Source organism: Triplophysa dalaica, chromosome 4, assembly GCF_015846415.1.
Source record: "Triplophysa dalaica isolate WHDGS20190420 chromosome 4, ASM1584641v1, whole genome shotgun sequence".
Taxonomy (NCBI): Eukaryota; Metazoa; Chordata; class Actinopteri; order Cypriniformes; family Nemacheilidae; genus Triplophysa; species Triplophysa dalaica.
Genome location: NC_079545.1, coordinates 11,854,675 through 11,882,379, shown reverse-complemented (window position 1 = coordinate 11,882,379; position 27,705 = coordinate 11,854,675). Strand labels below are relative to the sequence as shown.

Sequence of the window (27,705 nt, the reverse complement as noted above, 5' to 3'; positions counted from 1 at the left end):
TCAAAATGTTGGCTGTTAAGTCAATTCCCATTCCCTATTTATTATCAAACATTGCTGTTGGTTGGTTGGTTAGTTCCATTTCTTTATCAAACATTCCAGTTTTTCTAGTTCCAAACCACTAGCTTCCTGTTTGTGATACGAAGGATTGTGTGTCGGAATGGTAAGGTACATACGCTTTCTCACGGGTGAGTGTACATGTATATATGTTAATGTCTAAAGTTTGTAGCATCAGCAGCTTTAGCTTTACCAAATGTGAGACGGTCAGAGAGGATTACACCGCTGGCAAAAACATCACCAATGCAAAGAGGATTTAGTAATCATTTCCCAACTCCACCAGCACTGGGAGACTTCATTTATTTAAGCTTTTCATATAAATCGAATGAAAGATGAATACAGTCAACAGATAAAGAAAAGCAAGGACTATTAATTTGGAAAAAGGATAAACTGCTGATATCGAATAATCAGATATTTTTAATGCCCCCCATTCTTGCTCTCATTGTACTCGACAGTGCATGTTCAGTTCATGTGCATGAAATGTTGACAATTCAAAGTCTTAACTTTGCGTTATTCCAAAATTACTATTTTAGCCAATTTGTGACTTAAATGTAAAAAAAGACACTGCACCAGTAGGCGAGAGGACGGTAGGCCTACATGGTACGCAAAAACCACTGCAGGTGACCAAAGTATGAATCCAAGCTTGTGGTCTTTTCCCAGCTCCTGTACCTCCTCTCTCATCCCATTTTTTTCCTTTCTCTCTACATTGTATTGTCTTGCAGAAAAAAACTATAAAAAGACCAAAACAGAATGACAAATAGACACTGTTTCACAGCCTTTCTAAAATCTTGATCTTTATAAAATACTTAAAAACAGAGGCATTTAAACCTTGTTGATGTGAATGTAAAGACGGTTATGGCAATAACAGCACATAAAGATTGTTTTGGAAAAAAACTCAAAGCTGACTTCTGTTCCAGGATCCTCAGCAACTGCACACTGGGATTCGATTTTGGCACCATTGTGGCTCCAAGGGTTCTCCACATTTCATGATCCAATAAATTCCTTATAGACAAAATCACATTTCATTCCTTCTTCACTTGGAAACCTTTTTGGAAGCAAAGTGGCTTGTAAATGCTATTTCCTGAAGTCTTCAGGTGAAAGTGATTTCATTGTATTAAACCGTTAATGAAAAGTGCCAAACCAAAGTGGCACCACATAGGAGGGTCGCCAACGTTCTAATAACAAAACTAGCGACTTTTTCTAAAAGAAATGTTAGAAGTGAGTTGATTACATTTTATTAAATCTAACGAGTGCAGCTTACTCAGAATGCAATAAGAGTAAAGAACCACATCTTTTGTTAAATGGATTGTATGAGCAAGCACATGTATGCATCTCATTGTACATGTGATCAGAAACCAGGATTCTTCAGCGTTCTGCATTTTGTCTCAGAAAGCAGAAATATCAAAAGATGACTTAATGGAATGCAGGACCGTCCCCGTCAGCCAACCCTCCCACCCCTCTGTGTTAATGTCTCTGTCAGAACCCGTCTGCTTTCTTCCATCCGCTCCGACATGAATACCCCCTACCCTTCCATTTAAACACACACTCGCACTCCAGATGTAAAGTGCTCTATGCAAGTGGCCGGTTGGCAGATTACATGTTGAGCGGAGGCAATTTGCAGACGGACAAGCCTGAACGTTTCAATCATGACGAGAAAGACGGGTGACAATACATCACAGACACAGATGCACTCGTGCACCTGACCCGTCCTCCTTCGATGTACCTCCGAATTGAACCTGCGCAAATTTGCCTCTTCCTTTCCCACCACAAATGACGGCATTCATATGGGGATGGTGTTTTCTGATCTTTGAAACCTCTCATTTAAGTTCAGGCCACCTCTCGCTCGCTCGCTCTTCCACTCTTTCAGAGATAGGATTTCATTTTGATCATCACATTGAAAACATCAGGGTGGAGAGATGAATCTGGTTTGAAATGAGACGACAGAAAGCATCTCGCTTTGCCTTTTATTTTTGAGAGGTCTTCTAGACTCCTGCAGTGACAGGCCTTCGAAAAATTTACAATGCTCAGGAGCACAGAAAATCGTTGGTGTTCTATATTAATTAAAATGCTTATCTTATTAAATAATACTTTCATCATTTAACGGTTAAAATCACAATCTACTCAACTGAACACACATACAAAACTGCAATATAACACAAGCTAAATAAAACAGGCGCAAAGCATTGAGTTCGTAGATTTTTTTATTATAAGTATATTAAGCAACTTTTTACATGAAATATGTTCCTGGTGGACTCCACTTAAATAGTCCATTGATATATAGGCATAATATATCTATACAAATATATTCTCAACTATATTAGTATTCATTTTTCACATTCACCTATGTGAAATATTAATTCAAAGCATGAACATAACAGGAGCCGTTAAGAAGAGAGCAGCACCCTTCAATAACCAGTACTACACCAAATATATTTAATTTAATGTAATACATCAAGAACCCTAAAAAAACGTATTGATAAAAAATTACCTCCAGAATTTGCATTTGCATGTATAAAAAAAAACATAATCACAAAATTGAACAGACATGTCAATAGAGGTTATGGAGAGGGAAACACATGAAATCCAGGGTGACTATCAAATGAACAAATGAGGATTTGTTGGCTTTTTTATATTCAAAACTGATACGAGATGGGGCATATGGTGGCACATGGGTGGTCACGAGGTGAAACAGACCCTCCCCTGCTTGTCTGAACCGGAAATAAGGACTGATTTGATTCAACTGCTAACCATCTGCGCCACTACACAAAATGATTTTCAAATTGAAAAAGTAGCTGTTTAAAGGGACTCGCAATGGTTTTCATTATGTTTAGCTCATGTTAAAAAAAACTTCTCAAAACATGTAACTCAGGCTGGTAAACTTTTGTGTAGGAAGAGAAAAAAAGGATCCTCAATAAGGTCACAGGTTGGTACATCCATTCTCATCATGCAACAGAGCCAGACATCACATTTTGCGATGCGAACAGAACTATGTTGCACAAACGCCTCTGAAAAAAAAGACTTAACTCAAGACAGTCGTAATGGACTGAAATGTGCAACAAATACTAGTCAGAAGGGCTTATCTGTCGTAAACAACTGCTGAAATAGCATCACGCACAAAAGACAAAATGAATGCTAAATTGAGTTAAAATGCCACATACTCTGGCTTTTGGAGTAACTGCTGCATAACTTTACTGAAACTATTAATTTGCTTCAAAGCACTGTTCTAAATTTAGTTTTACGTGTCGATACATCTTTTGGGGACATGATGCAAAACGAGTATAAATGCAAAATTAGAGCATGAGCGTTTTATATTGTTTATTCTAGGTTTTAGATCATTGTAGATGATGTCGCTTTATAAATAACTTTTTAGTAGGGTGTATAGATATAATTTCCTGCAACATTCTTCATTTACGAGTTTCTCCACAAATCCAACACAGCTTTTTAAATGTTTGCGTAACAGGGAGGACAATAAAAACTAACAAAGGAATTCTTTCATGGGATGTACAGCAGAAAAAATATTTGAAAGATTGCAAATACATCACTGTATGATATGACCCAAAAAATAGACTCTAACTTGAGGATGAACTTCAAATTTTGACATAAGCCTCTTAAAGGGACAGTCCACCCAAAAAAGAAAATTCTGTCATCATTTACTCCATCATTATGTTCCAATCCTGCATAAACTCAAATAAAAACAAACATAAAAAGCAAACAGATCTCATCCCCCATTTACTGCCATAGTAAGTAAAATAAATACTATGGGAGTCAATGGGGGAAGATCTTTTTAGTTACTGACATTCTTCCAAATATCTTCCTTTGTGTTTAGCAGGACAAAGAAATGTATGCAGGTTTGGAACAATCTGAGGGTGAGTAAATGATAACAGAATTTTCATTTTTGGGTGAACTATCCGCTTAATATCAGATTAGAAAACAACTTATGTCTTTGTTAAATGGCTAATGTTTAACACTTGACACAAGCAGCTCATGCTGTATCTTTATAGGTGTAAAAATATATGTAAACTGCTAAGTTCAGTGAACTAAGTTCGGTAATTTTTGCTTTAAATATTACAACGTACTCCAAAAAATACAGCAGACTTCACCACTTACTGTAGTTACAGGATATACTTCATATAGTTTAATCCTATAACACTGCCATCGTTTATAGAGAGGTCAGGGTTGGGATTTTTTTTTTTTACAATATTCAGTAACATATCAGTGTATTTGATTCATAAAGATGAGTAAAATTAGTGTTTTAATAGCCAGACAAAGTCTTAAAGGTTTAAGGTGCAATGAGTCAGAACAGCGGAGCTAAAATATAGCCCTGAGGCGGTAAGGAATAAAACCAATTCAGAAAAAGTGGTACATATTTTGTTTATGAGTTTGAGATGTCCGTTTGGAAAGTCCGTTTGTTGGTCTCTTGGAGATGCAAGTACTCTGGGATCTCAATCCTGTTCTCAAACTTCTGGAAAAATAATATGTACAGACACTAGCGGTTCCAGTCCTTGGTTGAGTTAAGAAATCACAACAGGTGGATAAAATCTAGAGAGCTCAGATGTTTGAAAGCTCGACAGTCAGGTGGTCCAATGCTCCAAAGGGTGTCCTAGAAATCTGAACCTTATAAAGGTGCCTCAGAAATGCTGCACCCTGGGTCTTGAGTTTGGATATTTTGTACATTTCAGAAGTTCAGGAGTTCAGGTAAGTTCTTGAAGAGGTCTAAGGAGTCGGGGTTGGAGAAGGCTCCTCGCTGAGTCACCTCCTTACCTGCTATCACCTGCTTTATCGCAACTTCCACCTTCTTACCGCTGATCGTATACTGCAGATGAACAGAAAGCTAAATCAATACGACTGAAAAGTACATTGAGTGGATAGAAAAGAAAACAGAAGGAGAAGAAGAACCACGAGAAAGAACCCTGCTCACCGGGATGTCCTTGGTCTCCAGTATCAATGCTGGCACATGTCGGGCGGACAGAGCGACTCTGATAGCGCTCCGAATCTTCCCCACTAACTCTTGAGTGAAGGTTTTATTAGGTCCCATCTTCAAGAACAGAATCACCCTCTCTTCTCCATCACTGTTGTACTGAGGGACACAAAGGCTGTCGGATACTTCCTCAAAGGCCTCCACTGATTAGAAAAGAAGGGATGACAAGAATCCATTAGATCTGAAAGCTAGTTGCTTAGCACATGCTAAAATGTATGTAAAGACTGGCTTTGTGAACCTTTTAAATAAACAGTTAACAGTTATGTTTGGTTTTCAGTTTGAGGTAAGTTTGGCACATTTGAACGATGACTTGGTCATTCATTTCCAGTCAAAGATAGTTGAAAACATCTGGAACTTCAAGCTGGTCCAGACAGGCCTGAACTGCTTTTATCTTATGAGGAAAAATGTAAAACGTATATCTCACCAATATTATATATTTCCGAGCTCCCAAAGCGAACGCCATTTGGATTCAATGTTCCATCACTGATAAAATGCAGAAAAACAAAATGTATTTTGTTTAGAGGACAGAACACATACTGATAAAATATACTTTTTAACTTTAAAAGCATGGTATATTGTCTTGGCTAAAAGTTGAGAAATTTGTCACTTACAGTAAGAGGTATACTATCTCAATTTAATCAAATCATACCAGTTTAATATGCAATTAAAGAATCACATTTTATTTCATGTGCATATATTGTATGCACAACTAGGACTGGACTGAAATATTAGCAAATGAAGAGACGAGAAATTCATCATAGGGGCATTTTTGCACCGACATTTTAAATTTCAAGAGCATTTTAGTCACTTTCAATTGCATTTTTCCCCTTATTAACATCTGACCCTGAAAATTAGAAGTACTACCATTTGTACAATACCTCAAAAATAATCAACTAGCCAAAACACATTAGTGGAGGCTGTTCCACGATTAATCGCATCCAGAATATAAGTTTCTGTTTACATAACCTATGTCTGTGCATTTTTATTTTGTATTTATAAACAAATACACATACATGTATATATTTAGGAAATATGTGCATGCATATTAACTCTTTTTCAAAAATCTATTTTTTGTGCTGTATTTTTTTAGTTATAATGGCCTAAATCAAAACAAACCAACTGCAGTTTGATTGATATTATTGATTTAAAAAATAAAATAAAACGAAGTTATCTCTTTTTGGAAATAATCTCTTCATATACATATATAATTTAAATTATATATAAATCTTTATTATTATTGTATTTTTCTTAAATATATACTTTTAATCTTTATTCTGAACCTATAAGTCAGATACCCGAAATATGACCTCTGCTTTTAACCTATCCAGAGAATAGTGTACACACACACAGTAAGTGGTGAACACATGTACACCCGGAGCAGTGGGCAGCTATCACTGCAGCGCCCGGGGAGCAAGTAGGGGTAAGGTACCTTGCTCAAGAGCACCTCAGTCGTTCCCTGCCCTGAGAATCGAACCGGCAACCTTCTGATCACGAGTCCTAACCATTAGGCCGCGTCTATTTATATATATATGTATACTATGTACTTATAAACACAAATTTAGACACGGTGTAAGGATCTATTAAAGGAGATACACATATAGAGAGACTAACCTTCGTCCCAACATGACAACTCCTCCAGTCTTTGGATTTATTTTACAGTAGTCACCATGAGCCCAGACTCCTGAAAGGACATATGCATTTATTGCATTTAGTGCATTTAGTATACATGCATTAACACTGGATTGAGTAAGAAGTAGAGACAGGTATAGACAGAAGCAGCTACTGTGTCTCTAAGCAGAATTGATAGTTAATGATGCGGAATGGTCCAGATTGGCCTTTCCTGCATCTTAAAACTGAAAGCAACAAAAGATTCAAGGAGACTTTTCTCATGCTCACAAGCATGTTTTTTCTTTTCGCCCTCATTTAATCAATACAGTGAAAAAACTGCAGTTCTCGTTCATCCTCAAGCGGCGTGTTTGTTTTCCAAATCAGAAGGACGACTCACAACTTAAAGTGATAGTTCACCCAAAAATTCTCTTTATGACACTTTATTTCTAAAAAACACAAAAGGAAGATATTTTGAAAAATGTCTCAGTGGTTTCTTGTCCGTACATTGGAAGTCAATGAGGGCCAGTGTTGTTTGGTTACCAACATTCTTCAAAATATCTTTTCTAGGTTCTGGAGAAAAAAGAAAGTCACACAGGTTCGGAGTGACAAAATGATCAGTGAATGATGAAAGAATTTTCATTTTTTCGTGAACTATCACTTTAAGAGCTTTGATGAACAAAGCAGAGTGCATGTAAGGTATGAGGTGAAGTGAACCTGGAAAGGTGGAAAAATAGGCTTTGTGGTATTTGCTGCCGTTCTCATCGTTCCAGAAATGAGTGGGCTGGCATGGGATGGGCTTCAAACACACCAGCTCTCCGCTTTCACCCCAAACAGGCTTGCCTGAGACATACACAAACACAAAACACAACAGGGTTATTAAAGCATTAAAGATGATGTTTCCAGTCATACAGTGTTGCCAAACATACTATATCAATTTATGTACATAATCTGTGGGGCTTAAGGTCAATGGTGAGCTAATATCAGATATCACAATGGCTTCACATGTAGTGCATCAAATCACAAGAACTATGAATTTCAGAAAAAGTCCACCATAAAATCAGAGATAATCACTAAACCTTATTTCACCTTCAAGGCTCCAGGACTCCACGCCCATGCCGAGGTTTCGAGCCTGGATTTCACCTCTGTACACGGGTACCGTCGTATTCTGACCCATGAAGCATGAAATTATGTCTGTGCCACCTGAGGAAACATTTAGGATGCTAAGACACAGTTTCAAAGACGGTTGAATGTTACACGCAAGAGATATTGAGGGACTGTCGTGTATACCGGTATGGCTCAAACGACCTCTTTGCAAGTTGTGTGCAGTTTTATAAAGAGCTTAACTACAGTCAACTGCATCGTATCTAAAGCGATATATAAGTGTTATTAATCGTAAAGGAAATCTGGATCGACTGGAGGTGAAGTGCCCTCAGTAGTGCAAGTAAACGTAGTATTTACTGGGCCCTTCAAAACGTGTGAGCCATTAGGATGAAACTAGGGGGAACACCATAGAAAGATATTAAGAGGAAAAAGGGGGATTTGATATTGCACCCAAAAGAGAAAGCGAGACAATCGATATTTTGAAATAATGAGGTTTCGAAGAGAAAAACAGGGGGGATCAGAAGTGAGGGTGAATAAAAACAGGAGCTAGTAATTGAAAAATGTAAGTTAGCTTATGAAAAGCAAAATAGAAGCAGATGAAATAGACAGACACACATTCACCAGCCTGTTTATTGTCCCAGCAACCTCTCCATGTCTGGGACAGATGGTGGGCGATATTGGGGGGGTCCTATTGGATTCAGGTGATACTGGGTGGCAGAAAGTGTTAAAGTTTCCTGCCAGCTGCCCCTCGGAGCTCAGGAGTCCGACTGGCACAGTAACTGGAGCAGCGGGAAACGAACCCCATCACATATGCTTCGCTCGACACCGGGGTCAAGGTCAAATCCGCCTCGGGTTGGCGGAGGTCATTTTTCCGAGGGGAGCGGGGCGGTCGGCTATGGCTGGACGAAGAGAGCAGGTTGGGATGACAGAGAGGCTATCTGAGCTCAGGGCCGTATCTGAGCTGTTGTTTTCCAAGCAGACGTCTTTAGGTAGCTTGACATTTGAGAAGCCTCTGGAGTCAAGAAACGTCAGTCAAAGCGTTTTTGGTGAAATTATGAGGCTCGTGGAGTTGCAATCGCATCAAAATGCGAACGAGATTGCTGTCATGCTATTAGAATTGATCCAAATGGCAAATAAAATGGCTATCGCATCGGATTTATGCAAAAACGGTTTCTGAAGATTTTGAAAGCCCTCCGTCACTCAATGAAGATCATTCCATTATAATCATATAACTTTACTGACAGAATTTGTAATTTTACCCGGTTTACTAAACGTATCGTTGTTCCCTAGTGAGAAATAAATAGACTAAAATGTATTTGAAATCCTTTTATTTCATGCTAAATACTAAATATTCTTATGTACTTAAGGAAAATACACTGCGATTGTACTTGTGGGATGCTAAATTGGTATACTTAAAATTGGAACAGCTAATTTTGTACTTAATATACTGTAATTGTGCAAAAATAGAGCTGAAGTTCAACCAAAGATACATTTAAGTGTATTTGATTGTGCTAAAGTGGAACTATTGCAAGTATGCTTCAAGTACACTTTAAATATCTTGCATTGAAAGATTGATTTTATAAAAAAAACATAAATCCTTATCAAAAGTGACATTGGAAGACAGTTCTATGTGAACACAGGCGTAATATGAAGTGTATGTAAAATGAAATGTGCATTGAGTATAAATAGTTCTCCAAATAACGTTTAGTTATAATTTTGTAATAGGAAGTCATGTCAGTAAATTTGTTAATACATTTAAACTGTTCTTAGCATGACAAATGCATTTCCAATTAATCGTTTTTTACTTGGGTAACCATGTAAAATATCATAATAACACATATGAGTTACTGGTATTGCAGTAAAAACATAATATGTAATAATGTAGACCACTTTGCAAGATGTAAACACTGGTCCAGAAGCACTTCCATTCTGTTGTCGTTTTTGAATTTTTGCACATATAATAAAATCTTGAAGATATTGGTAAACATTTAGATTTAGTTTTAAATGTTCCATGGGTTGTAAACGAATAGTGTTAAAAACTGAAACAAGAATTTCGTCTGGTCCAGCGTTGCTTACGTCTTCCGAAGTGGTCTATCATTTATGTTTCGGATGGCCAGGTTACCACAGCTTTTGGCTAACTTCTATTTTATGTGGTTTTAATCATTTTTGTCTGGGGCAATATCCCCACTGCTCAACCGAAGACCGAAAGACCCAAAATAGATCATCTGCAACTTCTTCGTCTCTAATGAGTCGTGCAGAATAAGGGCGCTCCACATAATAAGTTAAATAACGAATAGCTTTAAAAGGCTCCGTCTGAATAACGTGACTGTAGCAGGCTGTCGCTGACCTGCCATGAGAGCAAAGCTCATCTGGTGAAACCGCAGGGAGAGACTGGGCACAGGTGCTGTGTGAGAGAGCCATGCTGCGAGACCCCCAGTCACAAACACACACGCACACACACAAAATCAGCAGTCCACCACAGCTGTTAGCGCTGATGCTAATTTGTTTCCACAGGGCCTGGCGGGCATGAGATCACACTGCCACACACACATATGCGAAGGGAAGTGCTATCGTGAAAAAGTAGGAACAGATAAGTGATGAAGGAATGAAGGAAGGAGTGTAAATGAGCGAAAATGATAAAACAAAGATACGGCATAAAAGTATATATACACTTAATATATATTGTATGTATTGAGTTATATAAATCCTACCTGAAATGGATCCCAGAAGCACATTGTTTTTGATACAGCGGTACACATACTCATAGCTCTGAGGTTTGAGAGGAGATCCTGTGGACAGCAGGGTGTGAAGGGACTGCAGGTTGTGTGTGTTTGCTGCAGATAGACAAGAAAGTGGGACAAAATATATGAGCGACAAGGTGAAGCAACAATACACTGTGACACTTCTCAACGATTAAAAAAAACACTCTTTACTATTCTAGCTTTCAGTAGGTTCTACCCTCGTGCCATCACAGATAAAATTATTAATTGTTTTCTCTTACAAATGTATCATTTCTCTTTAGAAGATATTTATTTGTCTGTATTCCGTTAAAGAAAGGATGCCACATACATCTTTTGTCAAAGGTATTATAGTTTGCTGAAACTTACTAAAACATTTCTGTTAATTCAAATAAATTGAAAGTCCAATGTGTGATTTCCTGTGGCTAAGTTGTTCGAGCATGGCACTAGCAATGCTAAGGTCAGGGGTTCGATCCCTGGGGATTGTATATAGTCAAAAACAAAATGTATATTGCAATGCAATGCAAAGTAGGTCGCTTTAGATAAAAGCGTCTGCCAAATGCGTAGATGTAATTTTTTGGAGGATCTATTGGCAGAAATGTCATCAGAGGTGTATAAAGAGCTTACACAATGAAGCGTTGTTTTTATTACCTTAGAAAGAGCTATTTCTATCTACATACACCGAGGGTCAGTTGCATTTATTTAGCCATGTTCTGTCAGCCCTCGTAGTGTTTAAAATGGGAGGGGCAGAGGTGGAGTGAGCGACTTGGTTGCAGATCGCAACCTTGCCACTAGATTTCACTGCCTGGACCTTTAATATGTTTAAAGGTATATTATTTGAAAAATACACAAAAAAATAGAAACGTTGCCTTAGCAATAGTTGGGGCTCTAAACGTATTAACTGAAATGAAAAAACAAAAGCTGCACCAATACTTAATTTCCGATACCGCGAGTGTGATATATGCTGATGCAAATAACGATTCTGAAGATTAAATGAATAGTTCTTAACTTTCTGAATCTTATAAATGAATATATTGACTATTAATACTAAAATTGTTCCCAATTTTCTATATACAGAGCACAAATTGGCTACATTGTCCTATTTTGGTTGACAGGATATATCAGCCCTGATCATCATTTTTAAAAATGAAAAATGGTCAATAACAATAATAAAATAATAAACAAATCGGCTATGAAAACTATGTTGTGTTTGATATATATGGGTAACAAAACACAAAACATATCTCACAACTGAAATAAATGAAAAATTAGCTTATATTACAAATAAAATTACAAATAAAAATATGAATAATATACAAATATATATTATTAAAGGGGATGTGTCACATTGTTTCATGCATTCCGACTGAAACGTGCTGGCTTCTCATGCTTGACATTAGTTGGACGTATGACGTAGTATTTCTGTGCTCGATACACTCCCAGCGTTTATATAGGTTAGGGAAAGTTTTATTCAAACATGAAAATTACATATTTTTCTTAGTTCCTTATTGGACAATTCTCCTGGAAAAGCATGCCCACGTACCAATCCGCAAAAGCGAGATAAAAAAGCACACCCACGCGCCACCCAGGGAGAGCGGGAGAAGGGGCATGCGCAGAAGTCTTACTTGCATAAGCTTCACAACACAAATGTATAGCCAACAGTTATGCAGGAATAATGCAATGATGTATTGTGTACTCATTAGTGATGCGAGGATGACGGTTAAATCCGCGGGCGCTGCGGATGATCCGCGGGTCGGGTAATAAAAATACATTCAGAATAATTGCGGCTGGGTCGCGGGTGGATTATGTATACAATATCGTATACAATATTAAAGCTCCAGTATGTAATAATTTTGTAATAAAATTTCAGAAAATAACTTGCACAGTGTGATATATTTCCTCCAGTTGTGTACTTACAATATTTCAAAAGTCTCTAAAGATTTTTTATTTCAGAGAAATTCCGATTTTAAATAACTGGCCGTCCCGGAAAAAAGAAATGTCGCCTCTCAGTGACGCAATGTCCGCTCTATACTTTGTTCCGGTGTAGACCAGAATATCACATGGTCAAATGCGGAAGTGGTTGTTATGGATAACGATTACTCTTTGGCGAGTATTGAAGTGGCAGTAAAACGGAAGCGTCCATATTTGGATACACGCACACTGTGTGACAAACGGAGGAATAAAACCAGGATAAATATCGGCCAGGCGTTTTCGAGATGGAGAGAGCTGCGCGACAATCTTGGACTTGACAGAGACTCTGCTCTCGCGAGTGTATTGATAGACAGGTAAGCAAATCAATTATTTATTTTAGAACGATTGGTTTGAGCACGTTAAACAACACGGCATTAACCATAAACACGTAACACTGCACAACATTAACCCAACAAATCATTTAACAAATAGCAGTAAGTTGTAACGGGATAATATAGCATAACATTTCACGTTCCTTGCAGTTCATTAATTATGATGACATAAAATAATACGATCAGATATACAGGTAATACAAAAACAAATAAATTACCTCATCCGTGATCATGATTCGTTTATCCAATTTAGATACATCGCTATGGCGAAAACGCATTTAAAACGACATCTCCCATCGTCACCTGCTTCATAGCGTCATCAAGCTTCGCCTTTGTTATTGTTGGAAATGCCCCCTCTTGTGGTCAAATACCAAGGTTACATACTGCAGCTTTAACAACATTTCTCAAAAAATAGGAATGTGTTTTAAAAGCATTTTTAATCGGGCACTAATTTGCGGTAATTTAAAAGAATTGCGCGCGTGGCGGCGGTAGAGGACGGTCTATTTCTTAAAGCAGAAATGGAGGCGAAACAGATCCGAGAGAAATGCAAAAAGGGAGAATTGAAAAGAAAAAAATGGTAGAAAATAAAAGTACCGTGTGGGAGCGTTTTAGCGAAGTGGTTAACAAGGATGAATCAAGTATTGGGTATGTAATATGCAACGACTGTGAGGCATTGTATGTATATGAAAGCCATAAGACTGGTACCTCTAAAATGGTAGCTACATCATGTATGTGCTAAATCAAAATATTAGATTTAAGTATTTATAGACAAAAACAGTGCTAGAAAATTGACGAGTAATTTAAATAACGATCGGGTCCGGGTCGGGTGCGGATGTCTATATCAGAGAAAATTATACGTGCGGGCAGGTGGCGGATGGATCATCTATTTGAAACAGCGGATGCGGGTGACATTTTAGCTTATCCGCGCATCTCTAGTACTCATGCTATAGTTCCGCCCCCCCTGCATGCATTCAGGGCTCGCTAGTTTTCGGAAATAATCGTACTGGTGCATTTGTTTTTTATAAATGTGATCAAACTTAAGACACTTCGAAGACATGAACCATGCAATATTAATCTATAGGTAGTCAAGATTAATATGAGATTGTCAGAAACTGCGTGTGTTACCTCCGCTTTAACAGTTTGTTTTCTATATGCTGTTTTCTATATGCCGTTTTCTACAAGCTTGTAGTGATGAAGGCGTGACTAGAGCCGTGAGGGGGGCCGGTGGCGTGATTGATAGTTGGAATCAGCTGTGCGCACACCAGTCCCGCATATCTCACGGAGAAAATCGGGAGCATAAGAGGATGAACGACAGGACTGATGACGAGAGAGGACCGGGCCCGGACATGTTTTACATTTGTATTTATGTTCTTGTGGCCGGCAGTCGATCGTGAGGTGGCTGCCGGCATTTTATTTCAATGTTTTTGTTTGTTTATTATATTAAAACTTTATTTAAATGTTCGTCGGTTCCCGCCTCCTTCCTTCCTTTTATTGAACCTTATTACAATGCTATATTTGCTATTTCACACAATAGCATACATGTAGGCTTTATGTATATATATATATATATATATATATATATACACCAAAAACTAATTGCACAGAAAATATCAGAAAGATATACACTATGCTATCATACACTATCCTCCCGCCTCATCTTCACATCTTTATTTAAAATAAAGCAGAATAAAACTCAACTCACTGTAATCTCTATTCAGATATGTTTTGTAGTCTGAAGGCAGGCGGGTGTGGGTCACAGTGCTCAGAATGAAACTATGCTGAAATGTATGCAGGGCAACAAGCCAGGCCACCCGCCTGGGGTCCCGTGTAGACTGGGTCTCTCGCCCTGGTTATCAGAGCCAGTGCCACACCCCACAGGCTAACAGGTGTCGCTCTAAAATGTCAAGCAGCCAAAACGAGCAGCAGAGGGCCAGGAAACACAAATCTGACTCCCCACACACCCATACGTACAGCCCACTAACCCACATACAGCAAACAAATCCAACTCCACATCACGTACAATCCAACAGCTTAACCTTTCACAGACAACATGAAATGCCACCAGCAACGCATTTAGGGGTGGTTGATTTAGAAAGGTGCTAACTTTAGCCTGCTAGCACTGAAATTATAATCCCACCCTCTATGCGATTTGCTGTCCAAAGACACGCCTTCTCCAAAAACATGAACGCGCACAGTAAATCCAAGTAATGATTTACAAACTAAATCCATAAAAATACTTCTCGAAGCATGTACATACCTGTCCAAAAGAAAGAGAGCAACCATGGTATCGTCTTTCAGACCCTTTGCCTGCAGGATTTTTCAGACCCTTTGCCTACCGGAGCCTTTCTCCATCGTGTAAAAGCTGAATTGATGTTAATTCAAGTTTTTCCTCTTTCATGATCCAGACGTTTTTTCGTCACTGCTTTATCAAACACTGACTTTCGTTATGTAGATTAACTTGTCGGTTCCGCAGGGAAGTTTGAATGTTGCTGATTGTCCACCATTCTCCCTACATTGAGACAGCGGATATGAGCGAGCTGACGAAGTATGTCTTTGTGAACAGGGTGCGCAGTGGTATGCACGTGTGACCAGTTACAGCGTTTGGCCAGAACTTTATGATTGGGCGAATGTTTTTTGGTCATACGCCTTTCACAGATGATATATAATTATACAAATATTATTTGACCACTATACTTCTTGATTGCTATCAGGATGTAAACAGGTTTCCAACCAACATGACAAAAAAAATTCTGAACAGGATCAACCACCCTGCCTTTAATGTGATGCATTTCAGAGTACAACAGCATATGTGACATGAAATTGTTTCCTGTTTTTCTTCTACATGTGTCACTACTATTTGTATTAATAAATATTTACTGTTCAGCTGCTTTGCAACAGTGCAAAACTGTGAAAAGCGGTATAGAAATAAATCGAAATGGAAGTGAAATAATGTTCTTTAGTGTGGGATTTTGTATCCTTGGATTATGAAAGAACAGTCGCGGTTAACATCATTTCCCGGCTACTTTGCCGGCTATGTTCTAGATGTCATGGTTTGGTCAGTTAGTTTCCACATAGACGACCATCAAAATTAGCAAAATATTTAGCTGTCAGTTATTTGAAGGGTGTAAAATTGACTTTTTATTATTTATATCGATTACAAAAATGTACACAACAGTGACATTTATGGGGAAAAAAAGTGGTTTACAGCATAGGAAACCAACTGCACTAAACTGTGTCTATAACCTAGGTTTCCCCTTTGAAATGCTAGTAGCCAATTATATGTAAAAAAAACCTCAAATCGCTCTCCCTGCAGTCGTTACGCACAAACACTTCCACCTTCTGCTGTAAATTGCATTTTAATTCACTTTCACTCGCTCGTGTTATTGTTATATATTCATAAGCACGTACGCGCGGTTTAGTGAATGACTCAGTGGTATCCAGAGACTAAAGGGGGAAAAAAAGGAAATTAATGCATACTACCCGAGAAAAAAAGTATTAAAATAAATAAGAGCGGCTGAGGGGGAGAGAGGGGGAACGAAACAGCGAGAAGATGACAGACAGAGAGCGGGAGATTGTAATTTAACGGTTCTTTTTGCTTACCTGGATTCAGATTTCTCTCTTCTAACACAGACAGCCATTTCGCTCCAGTGCCGAAAATAGTGATTCTGTCAGTAAACAATAAAAAGAAAAAATATGAGGTTAACAATTAGCTGCAGGTTTTGAATGTACAAAATAAATCGGGCTCTTTCAGATCTGGTAAAAACAAGAAATGTCGGAATGCAAGAGGTTTAAGGAGGAAGTGTTGAAACGTTCCAGTTAGAACTGTTAAAGTGATAGTTCACCCAAAACATACAATTGTGTCCTCATGTTTTTACTCAATGTTATTCATAACCTGTATGACTCTTTCTTCACACAATAAGTTATTTTGAAAAATGTCTCAGTGGTTTTGTGTCCAAATAATGGAAGTCAAAGCCTAAGGCCTATGTTGTTTCGTTAGCAACATTCTTCAAAATATCTTCTTTTGTGTTCTGCACAAGAAAGAAACTCATACAGGTTTGAAATGACATGAGGGTGAGTATGTGATGAAAGAATTTGCAGTTATGGGTGAACTATCTCCTAAAGTCTTCATAGATACACCAGAATCCACCTTCAAGCCTTCAATCACTCAAAGAAAACCATCACACTGTCACTGTCACCACTCACCACATGAAGTTCAAAACTCTGTTGCTAGAATACAAGACCACCTCTGGGTGACTCACCACTGTTCTACACTTCTTCAAATTCATATTCAAATTCACTACCATCCAAGTGACACCTGGAGATAAACGTTTGTTTGCCCAAACTACCTCCATCGCTTTGATGATGCAATGAAAGGCCAACCTTCACCCGAAAAAAGCATCTACTGCTGTGCTTGCATTTGTAATTCATTCTGTATAGAGAGAAAGTGGAAAAGAGATTGAGAAAAGAAACAAGCTGGACTCACACACACACACACACACACAAAGTGTGAGGCTGCATCTGCAACGAAACGAAAATCTAATTTCCACAGCGCTCTTGATCTCTCACGTCTGACTGTAGGACACAGCGTGTAACGTGTTCAGTGTCAATGAGGTGGAATTGATCTAAATGGCGTGTTGACCTGCAGAGGACTCGGTCAGCCATCTCGTGATAGAATCGGTCAGGGTCAGAAATCGGAGGCCGGAGATCGTGGCAGTGCAATATCTGAAGAGCACAAAGCAAGCTAAATGCTGTCAACACGAATGCGTTGGTTGGAATCTCCATTTGTCTAGCGCAATAGATTTAAACAGAGTTTACAATGAAATATAGTAGAGCGGTTTAACAGGCAACATAATGTGTGAAAGTGAGTTAAAGAGAGAGTTCACTCGGAAATATATATATTATTACTATTAACCCTTGTGTCGTTCAAATCCTGTATTAAGATATTTTGAGAAATGTCCAAACAATGGAAGTCAATGAGGGCCAGTGTTGTTTGCTTACCAACAATATATTATTTTGTGTGCAGAAAATCATACAGGTTTGTAATGAAGAAATACGTTTTAAGAAATAAAAGTAATAAGAAAGCAATGTTCTGCAAGTCATATCGAAAAGATTCCTTTAAATTGCATTGAAGGAAAAAACTTGCAAGTAACTAAATCAATTAAATATCCAAATTTTCTCATTTCTCGCACCAATTCTCTCTCTAGGTCTCAAAAAAGAGATGTCCCTAGTGTGGGCGGGTGTCATGACAACGTCCTGCTTGTGTGTGATTGGTGGCAGCTGGCAAGGCCTGGTTAGTAATTGGTTGCTTAGGATGTAGGAACAGAATTCTATACAAAACGAAATGAAACGTGGTTTCACAAGCTAGATATCAGTCAGGGAAAAATTGAAAAACTTGCCAACGGCAATCTAAATGATATGATACAACTGGGACGCTAGTTTCTTACACATCCATAGAAATCATTCCAGGATTGCCTTGCTTGCTATTATTTAAGCAGTCACGCTTCTCTAAATTTTCAGCCTGTATATTTCCTACAAGGAATGGCTACTTTGGGTCCATCTGCACATAAATAAGATGTGGTGGGGAAAGTATGCAAATAGAAGTTAAAATCCCAAGCAAATATATTTTAAGACTTCCATCAAAGCACACAGGTATAGGGCACATATTAAACTTTTCTAGAGCAGTTACATAACGTGAGGTGATCACCATTGAACCACATCTTGCAAAAAAACATATTTCAAAGACACACATTGTGTGGTAAAACTAAAAAACTAAACTAAATAGGAATACTGGATACTATGGTTACACTGCAAATAAAGCCAGAAAACTACCTACCCAATATTGAAAAAACCTTCACCTTAAACTGAGGCAAACTTATTCTTTCTGTTGTTTCACACATCAATACAATCCATAAAGATATCCTGGGTTCTTTGCCTCCTGTTCCACAAAAGAAAAACAAGTACCATTTTCTTTCCCAAAACAACTTCGGTCTAAAGCAGCAATATGGGACAAAGACCAAGTTGTCAAGCATGACCGAGTCTCACAATGTCCCTTTGTGCGTAACATGTTTCACTAACACTCACCGCCTTTGCCCAATGATTGAATATTGATCATTAAACATTAAACACAATTAATGTGGAGCAGCACAAGATAATAGTTAATCCAGGATCAGTCTATCCGAACAACTAAACATTACGAGAAAGAGAGACCATGTTTTATCTATGTTGCAGTGGACGGTAGACCTCGGAAAAGTTGATTTAGTCTGAAATTATGAGTTTGCAGTTTGTCTACCTAAGTTAAATTTGGGCAACAAATTTAGATAGTATGACCAAATAGCAGGCAGTGCCTGCAGCCAGTGCAAATTTTACCAAAATATATGTAAATATGTATAAAGTATATGATGTTTAAATTATGTTTATTTCCTATTGAAATAAAAAAATGAGCACAAAAGGTTCAAAAGTTTCGTCAATCATAACAAAATTTAGATAGATTAGTCTTAAAGGTACAGTACCCAGTTTCATTTAAATATCCCATTCCCCGCAATCACATTTTTCAACCTTTAGTTGGTGTGTAATGTTGACGTTGGAGCATAAACAATACCTGGAAAATGATAAAGTTCAGTGCCAAGCAAGATATTGTCTTAAACAGAATTCGCTTTTCAAGGACTACAGAGAACAGCTGGAATCAGACTACAGCCCTGTACTTCCCGGGTATACATGATGTCACTATTCTGAGTGCTTTTGATAACCTCCACCCAAGGAATATGGCAAAAAAGGGGCGAGGCCTTCTTTAGATTAGAGGAAGAGCCACTGGTGTAGTGTTTGGTTATCAGAGATTGTAACATTTGACTGAGCTACTGGCTAAACTACTTTCACTTTCATCACAGTCCTACAGCTGGTAATAAGAATTCAGCTACACAAATTCTAATACAACCAACGGTCAAATAACAGCTTCCATGACTTTAACATTGGCACAATTGTGTGTGCTCGCGCATACCTCTAAAACACTTTTATAAAACGACCTCTGAAGTCCTGTTTGCAAATGTCTCCTAGTCAATCTGCTCGTTTTATTATCCAACTCGGGTTCAATATAAGAAGGCAAAACTCACGCTTCGGTTATTAGTGTTAATTAATATAGCCGGTGTCATTTCCCTCACTATAGTAGGGAAAAAATCTAATCTCTAACAAAGATTGACGTTTGCACATGCACTAGCAGACCTCTGTGATACTTCAATCGATCCGCATGTTTTTAACTGATGAAGTGAAGTTGACGCCATTGTTAATGTCTATTGGTAAAAGCCAAAGTTCCTGAGTGGTATGCTATGGGAGGGACATCTTCACACACAAACTATAAGCGGGGAACCAATCACGACAGACCTGGTCAGCTTTACCAATAAGAGCATTTCGGAAGGAGGGACTTTATATAAACCTCAAGAAATCCAGTCGTTATTTTAAAAGAGGAACAGCAGTGAACAATAGACTTGAAATATGTGAAATATAAAGTGTTTTCAAAATTAGAAACATGAACATCCATTGTTAAACATCCAAAAAACATAATAAAGCCTCAAAAACAGCAAAAGAGTGGCTCCTTTAAAGGTCCAGTTTGTTATATTAAGGAGGATCTATTGATAGAAATGCAATATCATATACATAACTATGTCTTCAGTGGTGTATAAAACCTTACACAATGAAGCATTATGTTTATTTTACATTAGAATGAGCTATTTCTATCCACATAAAGCACGGGTCCCCCTACATGGAATTTTTCCATGTTGATACTACAGTAGCCCTAAACGGACAAACTGCACTACAGATGGCTTTTCGTAAATATGTTATCTCCTTCAGCAAAGAGCGAAACGTGATGACATCTTAGTCCTGTGTCAGCCACCGTAGTGCTTCGAAAGGGAGGGGCAAGCGGTGGAGTTAGCCGTTGGTTGCAATTCGTAACTTCCACGTTAAATTTCACAAACATAATGTGCATAACAATCATGTTTATCCATTTAAAATCTAAACTTTGCTATCTGTAGCAGGCAAAATGCTAAAGGAATCTGGGTCTGTTCCTACAACAAAACTACAAAAATTAAACCTCTTTGTTTCAATATCTGATGTTTTAAATAAACCCATACGGCCCAGAGGAATAATTTAATTGGTGTCACCAGAAAGTTTGTAACTCAAAATGAAAGAAAGACTGAATGCAAAGGCACAGGTGCTGTCTGCAAAGAACTCTAAAAGCTCAGAGACAAACTCAAGTTCTCCTGATATCAAAATATACAGAGACATATGTTCCTGAAGCTATCCAAGCAACACACATCTGGCAATTAATGGAAAAGTGTGCATTTATGTGTGTGTGTGTGTTGGCTTTTCCAAAACAGCTACGAAACCGTCTCTATTTTCCTCCTCTTGGGAAAAGGCGAGACAATGAGAATAAGAATAAAGACTTTCATCAGCAGCCAAGGGAGCAGAAAATGAGCAAACACACACACGCTCCAGCACAATGAGTGTAATCCTGAAGAACTACGGTGTCTATTGCACTTCGATCACTTCTGATCAATAACAGGTAGACTCTTAAAGGAACTCAATGGCACATCAGATGTGGCCAATTAAACCGGCGTCTTTGAAACAGGTTGATGCAGTGATCCTGTGTCATTTACACAAAGGGCAGAGCAGATGCTGGTGATAAGCACCGCCACACCTCGGCCAATCACGGTGCGATGTGAAAATAAAGTCTGACTTTGACACCTCTATTATGGTGTCTCACACACATGCGCATCTTACCCAAGGCGGTCTACCAGGTCCCACATCACGTTGGCAGTGGGAACGAGAGGAGAACCATCATATAGAACCACGGATGCCCCGACAGCCAAAGAGGACATCAGCCAGTTCCACATCATCCAGCCCGTCTGCAAACACACAAAACATTTCTATCATGTTTGACTTAAACAGATAAACATAGGACATGTCGCAATAACATACCGTAGTGTAGTATATGATGACATCATTGCTAGTCATGTTGCCATGGAGAATGTGTTCTTTAAGATGCTGAATGAGAGTGCCCTGTGAAATGAAGAAAATTTAAATATTTTTATTTAAAACGTATTTAAACAAGAGTCTTCATTTACTTATACTGTAACACCATGTCCACAATGTCTGCGATGGCGATGCGCAACAAGCTACAATGGATTCTATTTTTTACATCAAATGTTGTGACGTGTGGGGTGTTTTGACATGGTGTAACAACTAAGTGCAAGTACCTCACATTTGTTATATTTCACCTTGATAGATCAAGGAGGACACATTCATTTTAAATAAATTTTGACCTGCACGCAAAAATTATTTATAATAAACTAGGGCTGTTCAACGATAAATCGCAACCAGAATAAAGGTTTTTGTTTAAATTATAAGTCTGTGCACTTTACATATTTATTTTATTTAGTTTTTAAATATTAATTTTAAATATTATATTTAGGAAATATTTGCATGTATATATTTTATAAAATATTTGTATATAAACATTAATTCATTTTTATATTTTATAAATTTTAAATATATACGTATGTCTATGGGTTTATATAAAATATATATATCCACAGTACAGTCAAATCGTCACAGTCCTTCCAAAACCTTCACTGTAAAAAAACTGTAATTTTAGAGAATTGTTCTGTTATTTTTTCCAAATAAAATCTAAAAAAAAACAATCTACAGTTTTTTTTCTAATTATGTAAATATCTAAATTATGTAAATAAACGTTTCACAGCTAACTATGAAGTTAGCTGTGAAAACACAGCTAACTTCATAAAAAAACTTTTAAATACTTTTTATTAGATAAATATTTGCAAAACACAGTGACAAACATTAAGGGCGACTTAAAATAATGATTTATGGCAACAACATAAAAAAAAAATAACGACATATGGAGATACAAGGTTTCAGAAGGACAGCAGGGATATATAATGTAAACACAAACATTTATTCTAGATGCGATTAATTGTTGAACAGCCCTAATATAATTTTTTTCTATTTTGGTCAGTTTTGATTTCATGTTGCCTTGAGGCTAGTCAAATTCTACATCAAATGTAGCATGTAGTATGTAATTATGTAATTTAGTTATTTCTATGTTTTATGTTGAGAGATGGTTGGGGACATTCATATAAAATGGAATGAATTTATAATGATGAAAAGTATTTTTTTCTGTTATAAAAGACAAAAAACCTCAGGCAGGAGTAACAAAAAGTCTGTTATTTGGAATCTTTCTCCTGTGCCGGTGTCGTACGTTCAGAGGTATTCTGTCAGGCGGGAAACAACCTAATTACCCAGATAAAGGTTCAACAACGCCGCACGGATTAAAAAAAGAACACATTTCTCTTTTCTAACACCGTGTCCTGACAGTGCTAACACACGGTTAACATGTATCCTAGCAGAAACGCTAGTTACGAACATTTATTCGTTCACTAACTGCCATAACCCAACATGTGTCCTGTTGTCAAAAGAGCACAAAGAAAGAGAGAAATAGACAGAGAGAGACAGAATGAGAGAGAAGAGACAGACAGGGTTGTGGCTGGATATGTGTGACTGTGTGTTTTCATACACACAGCGTTCTAATTATCTACCACGCAAGTGAGGCATCAAATACATACGCAGCAAAAGATGGAAAGAGAAAGCTGTGAAATATGACAAACAACTGCTGAGTGTTACACACACACACACACACACAGCCTGACCAAACACTTAAGGTCCTACTCCAATCTGACTCATGAAGAGCCACAGTCCAGCATAGCTCTAGCCGTGATCAAGCACACCTGCATCTTTTAATCTTCACAAGTGTCGTAATTGAGAAAATGTGTGAAAACCATAGCCAATATATATTATGGTCTGCTGTGTCTGTAATATTGTGTTATAGTGACAGCAGAAAGAGGTGCACAGAGCTGCTCATCCTGTATCATTTCGGGGCAGAAGAGGTTTGAAAAGTTGACTATTACTGCCACCCGGTGGTCAATGTTGCTGCATGTAATGACCAAGATGTTTCAGTAAAAAGTTGGACCTGGTAAAAACGGTTTCATCGGACGCCAGGCCCGAAGTTCAATTCCGGTCTGTGTTTGTTGGCTTACAATATTCCTAATTATATCTTATTTAATTTCTAAACATATTTATTGATAATTATCTTTTGTTGTATAATAATTGTATTCAATAAATAGTTTGTTGAATTTTATTGAATGTTAATATTATTAAATAAACAATTTGTTGAATGGTTAACTTTTATAACTGGTAACCTAAAAATAATACTGGCTAGACATACCTTCAATTTGCTAGCTAATGTAATTAACTTGTTATTTCTTTTGCTTGTTTTCAGAAATCATGTACAGAGACTATTCTTTGCGAATGTGTACCGGAGCTTAAGTTCGGGCCACAAAAGCGTACACGCGCAGTAATGTTTGTTTATGTTGTTGCTTTAAAACCATCTTTATCCCATTCAAGCGAAAAAAATTCTCCTTTATGAAAAGGTAAAAAGGAATTCTACTTTATGTCAGACATTAAATGCCACTGGATAAGCATTATACACTGACTTTTGCAAACACACACACAGAGTCTCTCTCACCCCAGCAGAGTGCACCATGCATTTGGGAGCTCCTGTGGTGCCAGAGGAGTACATGATGAAGAGAGGATGAGAGAAGGGCAACTGCTCAAACTCCAGCTGGGGGTCCTGATCACCTTCCTTACCAGTGGCCAAGAAGTCTTCCAGGAAAACACTGAGACAGCAGAGAGAGAGAGAGAAGGAGAGAGAGGGAGAGAATGAGTTCATGATAAAATATTGTAAGCCATTTATAGGCTAATTAAAAAAATCAATCTGAGTTTGGGGTGGGACTCCATCCGTCAGCCGACCAATGGTAAACAAGGTAATGTTTCAAAATGGACATTTGTAATTCGGTTTGGTGACGCTAGTGCCACTAGCACACTTCACATTAGGGCTATCAAACGACTAGTCGCAATTAATCGCATCCAGAATAAAAGTTTGTGTTTACAAAAAAACATACACACACACACATGTACATAGTTAGGAAATATTAACTTGGATTTGTTTATATTTTTTTTTTCTTTAACATATGCATGTATGTTTATGTGTTTATACATAAATATGCACAGTACACAGACATATATTATGTAAATACAAACTTTTATTCTGGATGCAATTCATTCTGGATGCCCTACTTTAAATTTAACAATTTCTGCCCAACTTTGCTTGACATAATGTATATTTATTACGAACGCTACCAAACATTGAGAAACATTTCGTTTTTTGCTTATTGTAAGCCTGTTGCTGGTTTTGTCTTATTTTAAATAGTTTTTATATTTTGTCACCCCCTCGAGAAGACACCCTGGCTGAGAAACACTGCCTTAAAAAACTCACAATATACACATATTAGTAAAAATTAGTAACATATTATTAACAATGCATAAAACTATTAGATATGATACGAACGGAATGTTGTCTGTAATGTTTTAATTTATTATTGTAACTGTAAGAAATGTCATTAATGCACACAAGAATATTGAAGTATATTATAAAGAGAAAAAACACATTCTATCGATATATGATTGTATCAGCACAGATCTAACACACACAGATGCACAGACCTGTTTTGGATCTTGGAAAGGTCCGTCTCTTGTCGAGATCGAACATATGGAATGACCACAACCTTCTTCAGGTCGGGGAGACCTGAGAGAGATAATACAAAAATTCTAACGAACGACACACACATGCAGGCGTACCAAACAGATGACAAGATGAGGGGAAGCAGTTATCCGTGAGCTGAAATGTGTGATCTACCTTTAACAACATTGTGAAGTTTCTCCATATGGTCGTGCTGCTTGCCGTTATACACAACAGCTGCTACGGAGAATATCAGCTTGGGCTGAATCTGTGAAAACCTGTCTAGCACTCCCTGAAATGACAAAATAAAAAAACTTTAAACACAGGAAACACATCAGCATTCTCAATAATAAAATAATATCAATAGCGATAATATTCTCAGACAGTGATAGCGCTATTGAGGCCACTAAAATGATTGGGTGTAGTTCTGTGTCTTAACCACAGTGGGACAGCAGAGTATACGGTAAAACGACATTGCTATATCTGCTAGAGTCTGGCCTATTTATGGATGTGAATGCATTCAAGCACATTACCTTCTATTGTACAGCATTTAATTCTGTATATGTTAATGCACTTCATTGGAGAGGTGTTATATAGGGAACTTGATTTAAGTAGGTTTTTACTTTGTGATAGTTTTATATATATCATCCAATCTCAAAGAAATTGAACCTATGTGAATGTTACAGTGCGCAGCTTGGGACTATTTCTCCAATCCATTCCAACTCTGGGTCTTTAGATAAACACAAAAGTTTGAAAACTCTGTCTTCCGGGCTATCATCCACAGGTCACTGAAAATGCCACTTGCTGTGAGAATATTGGAATGTTAAATAACATATACTGTACACCACTATGCTACACTGTCATCACATTATATAACAGAAACTGTTATGCATCCAAAGCTCTTACGTTCACACCAAAATCGGGAGAGGTTGAACTCCAGATGGCACCTATACTGGCTGCAGCGAGCATTGCCTCCACAGCATGAATCCCATTGGGCAGATATCCTTAGAGAAAGAGAAATCATATTAAATGACATAGCGCAATGCAAAAGAATAGATCATTTGCAAAAAGAACACGAAGAGATGAATCAGTCAAGAGATGTAAAAGTTATTTGAGTGGGCACTTAACATGTGATTTATTAACTCATTTCAGTGACGTGCGATTTCAATGTCACAAGAGATGATCAATGAATACATCACATAAATGAAAAAAATGAAGAATCTACTGCAAATGCAAAAGAATCCGCTAAGACAAAGCTCCAAAAGGATAATAAAGTGCAAATTACCTAAAATATTAGTTTAACTAAAATACAGAAATCAACCTTAAACGCAGAATACGGTGGCAGGTGTTGTAGCATTTTTTTTTGCTGAGGAAGATAACATATTTACGAAACGCGCTCTGTAGAGCAGTTTGTCCGTTTAGGAATACTGTAGAAATAACATGGCAAATCCGGTGTATGTAGATAGAAATAGCTCATTTTAAGGTAATAAAAACATAAATTTCATTATGTTAGGTCTTTATACACCTCTGTAGACAAAGTTATGTATATTATATTTCATTTCTGTCAAAAGATCCTCCAAAAAACTACACACTGGACCTTCAAGGTGTATTATCAATATAATCGAATTCCTGTGCACAAAGAACAAAAATCTCATTAAAGTTGACAACAAAACCCGTCACTGTGACCGTCTGTTCTGGTCCTGTTTTTCTATTCATGTTCAGTTCACTTATATCGTTAATCTCCTGGTTGCATATCATTACCTCACGATACATACGCTTACCCATTGGTAAGAAAAGAACCTTCCCGAAATATTTATGGTAAATGTGAATGATATTGAATTGTATTGTGCCGAACGGAGAGAGAGAACAGAGATAGGAAGAGAGATTGAGCATAGAAATAGTGTCCATTAGCTAAATGACACTGCGGCAATAAACCCTGGGCCTCATCTGTGAAGTGCCCATTTATTCTGTCACACACACACACACACAGTAAATCAAGGGGACAGCTAAGGCCACTTTATAGAGAAACACACACACCGTCACACAACTGCCACCTTAACACAACCAATAAACTCCTGCCAATGTAAACACACCACGTTTTACCTTCATTAAGCACCCTCGTGTACAAAACAGACACACCTCTGTGGACACGGAGTCATGTTCATGTCCACGTAGACATTTCCACATAAAGCACTGCAGTGCAGGTATTCAGCTGAGGAATCTGTGAGAGCTCTACAGATATGTTATTCTACAGCAAAATAAACACACACATGCCGAGTT

At 37.7% G+C, this 27,705-nt stretch overlaps 1 protein-coding gene across 1 annotated transcript in view; it reads right to left on the bottom strand.

Moving 5' to 3' along the window:
* Positions 1-2,237: 2,237 nt before the first annotated feature.
* The window catches only part of aacs (acetoacetyl-CoA synthetase), a 32,140-nt gene continuing 6,672 nt past the window's right edge, over positions 2,238-27,705 (bottom strand). Inside the window, exons 5-18 of the mRNA XM_056747042.1 lie at positions 26,332-26,429; positions 25,603-25,717; positions 25,410-25,491; positions 24,373-24,523; positions 21,753-21,833; positions 21,555-21,679; positions 16,383-16,447; positions 10,453-10,575; positions 7,727-7,840; positions 7,355-7,480; positions 6,644-6,713; positions 5,457-5,515; positions 4,973-5,175; positions 2,238-4,867 (exon numbers count right to left, since the gene is read on the bottom strand). Coding sequence (XP_056603020.1) covers positions 4,730-4,867; positions 4,973-5,175; positions 5,457-5,515; positions 6,644-6,713; positions 7,355-7,480; positions 7,727-7,840; positions 10,453-10,575; positions 16,383-16,447; positions 21,555-21,679; positions 21,753-21,833; positions 24,373-24,523; positions 25,410-25,491; positions 25,603-25,717; positions 26,332-26,429 — 1,550 coding nt within the window. The 3' untranslated portion in view covers positions 2,238-4,729. The remainder of the gene's footprint in view (positions 4,868-4,972; positions 5,176-5,456; positions 5,516-6,643; positions 6,714-7,354; positions 7,481-7,726; positions 7,841-10,452; positions 10,576-16,382; positions 16,448-21,554; positions 21,680-21,752; positions 21,834-24,372; positions 24,524-25,409; positions 25,492-25,602; positions 25,718-26,331; positions 26,430-27,705) is intronic.